Raw genomic sequence first — 9,893 nt, 5'->3', positions numbered from 1 at the left:
GTTTGTTTCTGGTCATTATTCTCTGAGTCTTGCCATGATTGCTTGTAGTGCGTAAGTACACGAGTTTCAGAACTCCACCCTACACCATTATTCAGTTTTCCTTAGTGATGGAGTCAAGGCTTCAGTCTGAGTAGCTGTAAGTCCTATTTCCAAAAGGATGTTAATGTAGAATAAAACCATGCAGGAGGAAATTATTACATGTAAGTATTCCCATTTCCTAGACGATTCATTACTAGCATGTCAATTTTTTGTTACAACACAGATACAGTGAATAATCGAAAGCTTTGGTTAAGCTATGGAAAAACTAAGCCTCATTGTCCAATTAATTTTATAGTCTATTCATTTTATAACCTACTATTTAGCACAGTTGCTAATTTGACATCTATTTCTGTTTCTTACATAAAACCTGGCTTTTAGGGCTTGGATTTTGAGACTAATGCAGAGCATATTCTCTCAATAACTGCCATTAACGAAGAGTCCTTCAGCGTTACTCTTCACACTTCAACAGCGACAGTTACCATAACAGTATTCGATGAAAATGAGGCTCCCATTTTTGAACCTCTGGAGAAGATTGTGTCCATCCGCGAGGATCGGCCAGTGGGAAGTGCAGTGTATACTTATACTGCTAGAGATCCTGATACACATCAAACTCAAATAATACAGTAAGTGCAATACATTTACTTCACCTTTATACGTTCACAATAACTATATTCTTGTGGTTTGTAAGACTTTCCTGTCTTGAAGAGGTGGTGAGCAGATTATAAAGATGAATGAACTGGTACATGGAATGTCTAAAATTCCCATAACTATTTTAAACAGAAAATATAAACAGAATGCTATGCTAAGCAGTAAATAACAGGAGAAGGTGATTTATTACTCACAGTCTCCAGTTTTAAAAACAATAAATCAGTGAGAACAAGGCATGTGTTTACTAACAATAATGATGGAGTCTTCAGTTAATCCTACTCAATGGCTGGTTTATGGAAATATTTCCTGACAACAGTGGCTGAAAATAAAAGTTATATAGTCACCATGGCGATGCATCTTTGTTGTCTCTTTCCATCCTTCCTCAATTGATGTGAGTTTCAAATCCATCCTTGGATCTGACCTCAGCTGCTTTCCAGACTTAGGATCCATAGCTTGGGCTCCTCCCCTTACCCATAATCCTCTGCAAACCCCAGCAGTACTTCAGATCAAATGTGCCTATATATATATATATATATATATATATATATATATATATATATATATATATATATATTATTTATTTATATCTTATACACATGATACAGAGAAGGAAAAGAGATTCAGGCAGTCCACTCTTGAATTCTAGCAGGGAGAACAACATTCTATGTGCCCTAAAGGATGTACCAGAAGTCCAGTTGAAGATACTTCCCATTACATGGAAGGGAGCATGGAGGAAGGGAGGTTGAGGAAGTACAGAAAGAGACAACATAGATGTATTGTCATGGTATGTATATAACCTTTGTAGCTGATGTTGTCTTTTCCATTCACTTCTCAACCTTAGGGATAGAGTCCCCAGCTACTTGAATCCCAGAGTGGGCCTCATGGATGGATGTCTTGGATTATGGCAGAACCGAAAAGCTGTCTACTCCTGGGAAAAAAAAATCTTTCAGTTTGTATTTAGCAATAAAAATATGAACATTGGACCAGGTAGCAGCATCATCATTTCATGTTCTAGACAAAGAGGCAGAAGATGTGGAAACCGATCTTTTTAAATGTGCTGTTGGTGTTTTTGTTAAATTCAAGCCTTTAGTGTAATGGACATGATAAATTCAGTTAGCAGTTCTTGAATAATATGGAAGTACAGGAGGCATTTACATTAATAGCTAAATATAATATAAAACAAAATGATTGGTTAAATATACAAATATTTAGAAAAATTATCATAAACAAGTTAAAGCTAAAATTAAATACTAACCTGAAAATAATCCTTAAAGTTTTATCATTATTTTTTGAAATACATGCATTTGAAAATAAAAATATATTGTCTTTATTGATGTTTTATAAAACTTTGTGGGCTGAGTACTTGAAACCAGATGAAACTTTCTGGGATTATTCGACAAAGGTGAATAAACATATTTTCTCTGAAATTAATAAAACTTTAGTATTTAAATCTATTAATAATACAACCTCTTCTCCTTACTGGAAAATTTTCAACTGGAAGTTTTTTCATAGATGTTTTATTACTTTGCACAACTTTGCCTTAATGTATCATAAAAAAAATTAAGTGTTGGAGATGTGAAGAATCTTTAGCTGCAGATTGGAAGCATGTTTTTAGATTGTAAGATGTTAGCCCCATTTTGGACTGGGAGGAGCCTGAGCTATGGATCCTAAATCTGGAAAATGGATGAAATCAGATTCAAGAATGGATCCTAAACCCATTGGTTTAAGGAATAGATGGAAAAGACCAACATGATGTATAATACCAGGACTTGGAGGCAATACCCAGTTTAAAATGTCTTACTAAGGTAGCTTGCTGCCGCACAAAAAATGTCCAGTGAGGCATTACAGAAAAGGGCTGTTTAATTATTACAGTTTAGAGCAGAAGACTGAAGCTATGAGCTACTAAATAATATTCAACTTTTAGCCCTATGTTCATGGGTGCCAGAACCATAGAGCCAGGAGGAGGGGGAGCCCCCCACTTTTACAGCTGCAAGACCTGTTAGGAAAAATTAATGAAGTGGAGTTCTCACGCTAACGTGGATTCGTGCGGGGAAGTTAAACTAACTAAACTAGTTGTTCTTCTCTTATTGCTCTGTGTTACAGGAGTAATGTTGCTGCTGTTCCGTTACTGCTGCCAAAGTCATGTGTGTGTGTGTGTGTGTGTGTGTGTGTGTGTGTGTGTGTGTGTGTGTGTGTGTGTGTGTGTGTGTGTGTGTGTGTGTGTGTGTGTGTAGGTATACCTGATGGTTAGTGTTACCCTCAAACAAGAGCCTGAATTCTCTACCCATACCACCACTTGTGATTTAGGGAGTTGAGTCCATAGCTCTCCACTGTCCAGATTTTCACAGAATATTTGGCTCATACTTTTGGTCTGTTCCACTTAAAATTTATGTTATTCTAGCAAATCAGTGAGAACTGAATTCACTAAATAATGATAGCTCTTTAAGTTTCAGTCTTCCTATCTTTCAGGAAACACACGGTAATGCAAAACACTTTATTTTAGCAACTTTCTAAGACTATACAAGCAATAATTAAAATGTGTCCCTGGTTTTGGGCCTTTGCCCCCCAAATAAATTTTGGCTTTTTCCAGATTTCTTGTGCTGCGAAGAAGTTGAGAGATTTAGTCGATCATCAAGTGGATTTTTACAAGGAGCTGAGAGCTTCAGGGGAAGAGAAGTTTAGTGCAGCTTATGCTAAGTTGCTTGCATTGTTAGTTGCACAATTAGTATACTTGCTTTTCATGCAGAAGGCTGTGGGTTCTACTCCCACAGTATGCAGGTGGACTGCTGATACTGTACTGTGTTGTACTTTAATGGGAGTGGATGCTACAGTCCTATGAATGTCCTCCTTTGGAGGAATTACCTATTAATTATGAACCCATTATCAGTTTGCCATCCATTCCCCATTGCAAAATTACTAGGTTATCATTTTTTAATGTAGAATAGGCAATTTATTATTCAAGTGGAACAGGCACTTTATTTGTAGATGAAACAATGAAATATAAAGTTGTTTGCTAGCATCAACCTCTTCATTAGTTACAGATCCCTTTAATGTGGAATTATTTAGATGACTTACTTCTGCAGAGATTTTGCGTATTTACTGATATTGCTGGATTGTAATGAGAGAAGTTTGAGTGGCCTTTTATGGTTGAAATTTTCTGAAATGGGTAGTTTTGTCATTATTGGTTCATCCTTTTTCTTTCATTGCTCACTAGAAGACTGTTCCAAACTACAAATTTAAAACACATTCTAACAAGTGGTGCTGTACTATACAAGGAATATAATTTAATACAACCAGGAAGGTGAATCAAATAATGTATACATGTATGCTTGCTCACAGGATGCAGGAGATCAAGACAGGGGAAGAGACCAGTCACCAATGGTGTCCCCCAGGGTTTGGTGCTGAGACCTTCTGTTTGGCATATACATCTCAAAAGTAAAAGGAAATACCAAAGTTCTTTGGCCAGCTAAGTTTGAGATGACTGCAAGCTAGGAGCAGTTATTAAATTCCTAAATGACCTAACCATCATTAAGGAAGGTCTTTCCCAAACAATAACTGATGCTAGAATCATGAATTGAAAAGAAACTCCAAGAAATGCATTATCATATCCTTTGGGAAGTCATCTATTCCAGGGAACTGCCAAATTGACAATGCCTCCTGAGAACTGACCCAGTTGTTTGGCATTTGGGAACTTGTGTGTACAGTGACCTAACTTTTGACCAATATGTGCCCAGAGTCATAAGAAATTATTTCTATATTGTACAGATTATAAACAAATTGATTGTGACTAGATCTAAAGATGTTATTGTCCCCCTTTACAAAGCCCTCACTAGGTTAATCATTTTGTATAATACCCACTTTGGCGTGTATCTGTCCAGACTCATGCAACAATTGGAATACTCACAGAGATACCTTAGTAAAAGGATACAGGTCCTAAACAATATGTCTTGCATGGACAACCTCAAAGATTTATCACTATACTCAGTATCCTACAGAGTGCTTAGAGGTTTCTGGCACACAAGGCATCCTCTGACCTAATACAGATGGACCTACTGAACATTAGCAAGTTAAATGGCATCAGAAATACTCAACCCGGGTATCTAAACTGAATGTTGTTGAGAGTTGGATATATATATCCATAACAGGCTATCCATTCAAGTGCCACTATCCACTGTGGCGTGATCATGGAGTTGGTATATTTAAGTAGGAGGACTGTGGGGCAAAGCCCTCCACTTTATTTTATCTCTGGATTTTTTTTTTTTTTTGTGAGCAGTGATTTTGTCTCTGGGGAAAAAAAAAATGCTGCTTCATACATTTTATATTGTGTGGTTTTGAGTATTAGCGTTCAATTAAAGAGCATTCACACTTTTGGAGTTTTGATCTTCTAATATAGACCCATCTAAGTGAGGCTTCTTGACAAAGTGAAAAAAAGTATTGAGACAGGACAGAGCTGTAAGTTGGTTTGAAGAGGATAAGAGTAAAGAAAAGATGTCCAAGTCTGTCTTTGCTAGAAGGTGTAATAAAAATGACTTTGGGCTTATGTAGTCACATAGTCTGGATGAAACTTCTAATCAGAGAAAAAGAGGAAGCACATAGAGGAGGCCATCTCACTAGGTCATCCCTTTTCTGACCGTTTGGGCTAGGAATTCAAGTAGAAAATGTGGGATACTTGGTGTTAGTTAAGGAAGCAAGGTAGTCACACTTTAGGAAGAGCCGAGAGTGAAGGGAGTTCTTGTGTACAGGCAGACTAACTGACCTTTTCTGAGGCATAACAAGATAGCAGCTTAACCCCTACACTAGCAGTTTGAAATATAACTTTAATGATAATAAGATAACTACAGTACAGTGATTTGTATGCTCTGTTTAGCCAAGTCAAAGCTTAAATACACACCTCAGTAAGTCTATACCACAGAAATGCATCAGCCTAATTTATTAGCCATAGATATGTATGGTCTCATAAATGAGAAATATATCTGAAGAAATGAAGAATTATATCAGTAGGTGTGACAAAATACATTTATTTTCAAGAGTTTCTACATGAAAAATGTTCTACTGTAACCACAAGGAATTATTTTGCAGGATTAAAACTTGACATAAAACAGAGAGCTTTAGATATAAAAATGTTAATTCTCGATTACAAGCAGATTTCCACAGAAGCTTCAACAAATGTAGTGTGCTACTTTCCTGAATGTTCATAGGAAAGAATCTGTAAATGTATTTAACTCTTTTACTTTCTTTGTGTAGTAAAAGGCTTCTGTTTTTGGTATCACATCAGCGCTAGAGGCATTCTAAGAAGAGAAGCTATTTGGCTAGTAATTGAAGACTTGGAAGGTATTGTAAACATATTATCTATTAATGCAGGGTGAAGCAATAGAAGAGCATGTCAACAGACTCATTCAGCTGGTAAACCAACTAAGACAGCATAATTTCAAGTTAAATACGAGCAAATATAAACTCAGCATGATGAATACAAGGGCTATATTCTAACGTCAGAGGGTCTGAAACATGATCTAGAAAACAAATCAAGCAGTTGTGTAAATGCGAAGGCCAGAAGACAGACATAACAGAGGTTTCTAGTAATAATGTCATATCTTTCAAACTTTTGTGCCTAGTATGTGTGAATAACTATGTCTTTAATAAAGTTGTTAGAGCAAGAAGTAACATTGGAACAGAACTATGAACAGGAAAAAGAGTTCTGAAATGCTCAAGAAACTAGATACAGATGCTGTAGCATTAAAGTATTATGATATAAATGAAAAGGCTTTGTTGCAGGTGGAAGACAGCATAGTACAGGAGCTGTTATTTTAATAAAATAGAATGCTTGCCTATAGACGTAGAACATTTAAAGATGCATAAAACAAATATGTACAAATAAAAACTGTTAGCAATACTGGGTAGATGTGAGAAATTCCATGAATGTACCCATTATAAAAAGATGTAGGTATTCAGAAGCCACAACCCCTTCAAAGTAAACTCAAGATTTCTACAAAAAATTAGTTTGTAATGAATGTCACTTAATCTACAGAAATATGATGTAAACACAAGTACAGACCAGACAGGAACATAAGATATCACAGATGCTGAGTAGAACATATTCAGCTGAGAATAATTGTTAGAAAAACTAGAAATTAGTTGGGTAATACCATTGTTACCAAAAAAATAAGTAAGAGAACCACAGAGAGGTACTGACAATGATTTAGAAGTGTAGTTACAGAAGGATATTAGTATGAGAGGATGGCCTGAGAAAAATCATCACTAAAGAAAGAAATTCAGTCCTGTTTTTTTTCTTTCAAGGACGAGATAAGTTATGGTTTCAAAGGTTAATGATCAAAGCTGACAAGTGATGTCCAGTCAACTGAAATGCTGAAATAGGTCTTAGTTAACTGATAAGACAAATGTTTGAGGGCATACATGGACCACGTGTGGAAATAGTAAAGTATAAAGAAACAGCAAATGTTTGAGGGCATACATGGACCACATGTGGAAACAGTAAAGTACAAAGAAACAGCAAATGTTTGAGGGCATACATGGACCACGTGTGGAAATAGTAAAGTACAAAGAAACAGCAAATGTTTGAGGGCATACATGGACCTCATGTGGAAACAGTAAAGTAAAAAGAAACAGCAAATGTTTGAGGGCATACATGGACCACATCTGGAAATAGTAAAGTATAAAGAAACAGCAAATGTTTGAGAGCATACATGGACCACATGTGGAAACAGTAAAGTAAAAATAAACAGCAAATGTTTGAGGGCATACATAGACCACATGTGGAAACAGTAAAGTAAAAAGAAACAACAAATGTTTGAGGGCATACATGGACCACATGTGGAAACAGTAAAGTAAAAAGAAACAGCAAATGTTTGAGGGCATACATGGACCACATGTGGAAACAGTAAAGTAAAAAGAAACAGCAAATGTTTGAGGGCATACATAGACCACATGTGGAAACAGTAAAGTAAAAAGAAACAGCAAATGTTTGAGAGCATACATGGACCACATCTGGAAATAGTAAAGTATAAAGAAACAGCAAATGTTTGAGGGCATACATGGACCACATGTGGAAACAGTAAAGTAAAAAGAAACAGCAAATGTTTTAGGGCATACATGGACCATATGTGGAAACAGTAAAGTATAAAGAAACAGCAAATGTTTGAGAGCATACATGGACCACATGTGGAAACAGTAAAGTATAAAGAAACATCAAATGTTTGAGAGCATACATGGACCACATCTGGAAATAGTAAAATAAAAAGAAACAGCAAATGTTTGAGGGCATACATGGACCACATGTGGAAACAATAAAGTAAAAAGAAACAGCAAATGTTTGAGGGCATACATGGACCACATGTGGAAACAGTAAGGTAAAAAGAAACAGCAAATGTTTGAGGGCATACATAGACCACATGTGGAAACAGTAAAGTATAAAGAAACAGCAAATGTTTGAGAGCATACATGGGCCACATGTGGAAACAGTAAAGTATAAAGAAACAGCAAATGTTTGAGAGCATACATGGACCACATCTGGAAATAGTAAAGTATAAAGAAACAGCAAATGTTTGAGGGCATACATGGACCACATGCGGAATCAGTAAAGTATAAAGAAACAGCAAATGTTTGAGAGCATACATGGACCTCATCTGGAAATAGTAAACTATAAAGAAACAGCAAGAAAAAAATGCAACCATTAGGAATGTGAACATACAGAGCAGACTAATGCAGACTTGTGGCATCTACAGTGCATACCCTAATAAAAGTCAGAAGGAAGATTTATTAACTAATAAGCTCCACTGTTCACCTTGGAGAAGATGTGTATTTCATTTTCATTTATTATTATTCCAAGCTCCCTAAAATGCTTAGATTGGTAAACATTATGTAGCTGTTATTAGCACATTAAAGTCTGTATTCTTGAGATGTTGTTGTTCTCATACCTAGCAATGCACACAGTATAAGATTCATAAATTCAGGATATTTGTGTAAATGGGAAACCATACATATAAGGTCCAGTCCACAACTTCCACAACCACATGTACAAGTGAAGAGAACAAACGGTGATTAATATCAACAGAAGGAGAAGCAGAGAAGCAGAGAAGCAGTAAACGGTGAGGAATGTCGTCCTGCAGGTTTAGATCCAAAGAATAAACTCCGTTGCTGAAAAGTAGATCAAGTACATCAGTTACATTATTCACACATAAAAGCACAAACATATTTATGACAGGAACAATAGAAAATGTAGACAGAGAAAAATATAAAGGTGTAGCATGTTTTCAGTTGCTCCTATAACTTAATGTGTTTATGTCTGTGTTTGTGTATATACCTATGTGCATATACGTACATATCTTTATATATGATTGTGTGTGTGTGTGTGTGTGTGTGTGTGTGTGTGTGTGTGTGTGTGTGTGCGTGCGTGTGTGTGTGTGTGTGTGTGTGTGTGTGTGTGTGTGTGTGTGTGCGTAACTGTAAACAAATCTCAGAATTATTTTGCTTGATTTTCACAACATTAACCAAAAAACATGGGTCAGGGGACAGGACCGTTTTCCTCACTCTGTTGAGTCTCTGCTTTGTTGTTCAATGTTATTTGGTCAATATTATGGGACTCAACCAAAAAAACTTTTGATTAGTGTTACAGATAAATATGCATGAGTATATTACTTTTCATCACAGGTACAACTGCGCAAAATTTAAAATATTGCGCCATTGTATCAACCATGAATAACATTAAAAACAAAAAACATCTAAACCTAATGATAGCAAATGTAAACAGTACATTTATTTACATTTGCATTCTTAGCTTTATCTAACATTAAAATACAACAAAAATAAAAAAAAAAAACTACAACTTGAAAAATCTACATGAGCTTCCTACTCTCATGCACACTGATGTGGGGGATTCTACACCCATATTCTTGTAACTTAAATATACTGACTCAATAGTCACACAATTGCAAAGAAAGTAGAATCCATAGAGTTACATTATAGTCGATTTTTAGCAAATCAACTATAACATAATTCAACCAACTATACCACCAACATTTTTTTCAACAAAAAAGTCAAAGTTTAATAAAATTGTTGACTAAATGTGTGATAACTAAATATTTCTTTATATTGGTTTATGGTAATTCATCAAACTACACTTAGTTTGAATTTTGTTGTCCATAGCAAACTTACTGAACAAGGGAATTATTAGACTAAGACTCTTCACAAAA

The 9,893-nt window shown here is 35.7% G+C and overlaps 1 protein-coding gene across 1 annotated transcript in view; it reads left to right on the top strand.

Annotated features, from left to right (window-relative positions):
* Positions 1-9,893, top strand: part of LOC122810164 (cadherin-4-like) — a 368,858-nt gene that overhangs the window by 304,581 nt on the left and 54,384 nt on the right. Inside the window, exon 8 of the mRNA XM_044081642.1 lies at positions 418-662. Coding sequence (XP_043937577.1) covers positions 418-662 — 245 coding nt within the window. The remainder of the gene's footprint in view (positions 1-417; positions 663-9,893) is intronic.

The sequence above is a fragment of the Protopterus annectens genome, chromosome 8.part1 (genome assembly GCF_019279795.1).
Source record: "Protopterus annectens isolate FY-2018-M chromosome 8.part1, PAN1.0, whole genome shotgun sequence".
In the NCBI taxonomy this organism is placed as follows: domain Eukaryota; kingdom Metazoa; phylum Chordata; order Ceratodontiformes; family Protopteridae; genus Protopterus; species Protopterus annectens.
The sequence above is the reverse complement of the archived record's forward strand: the minus strand, read 5'-3'. Positions and strand labels throughout refer to the sequence as shown.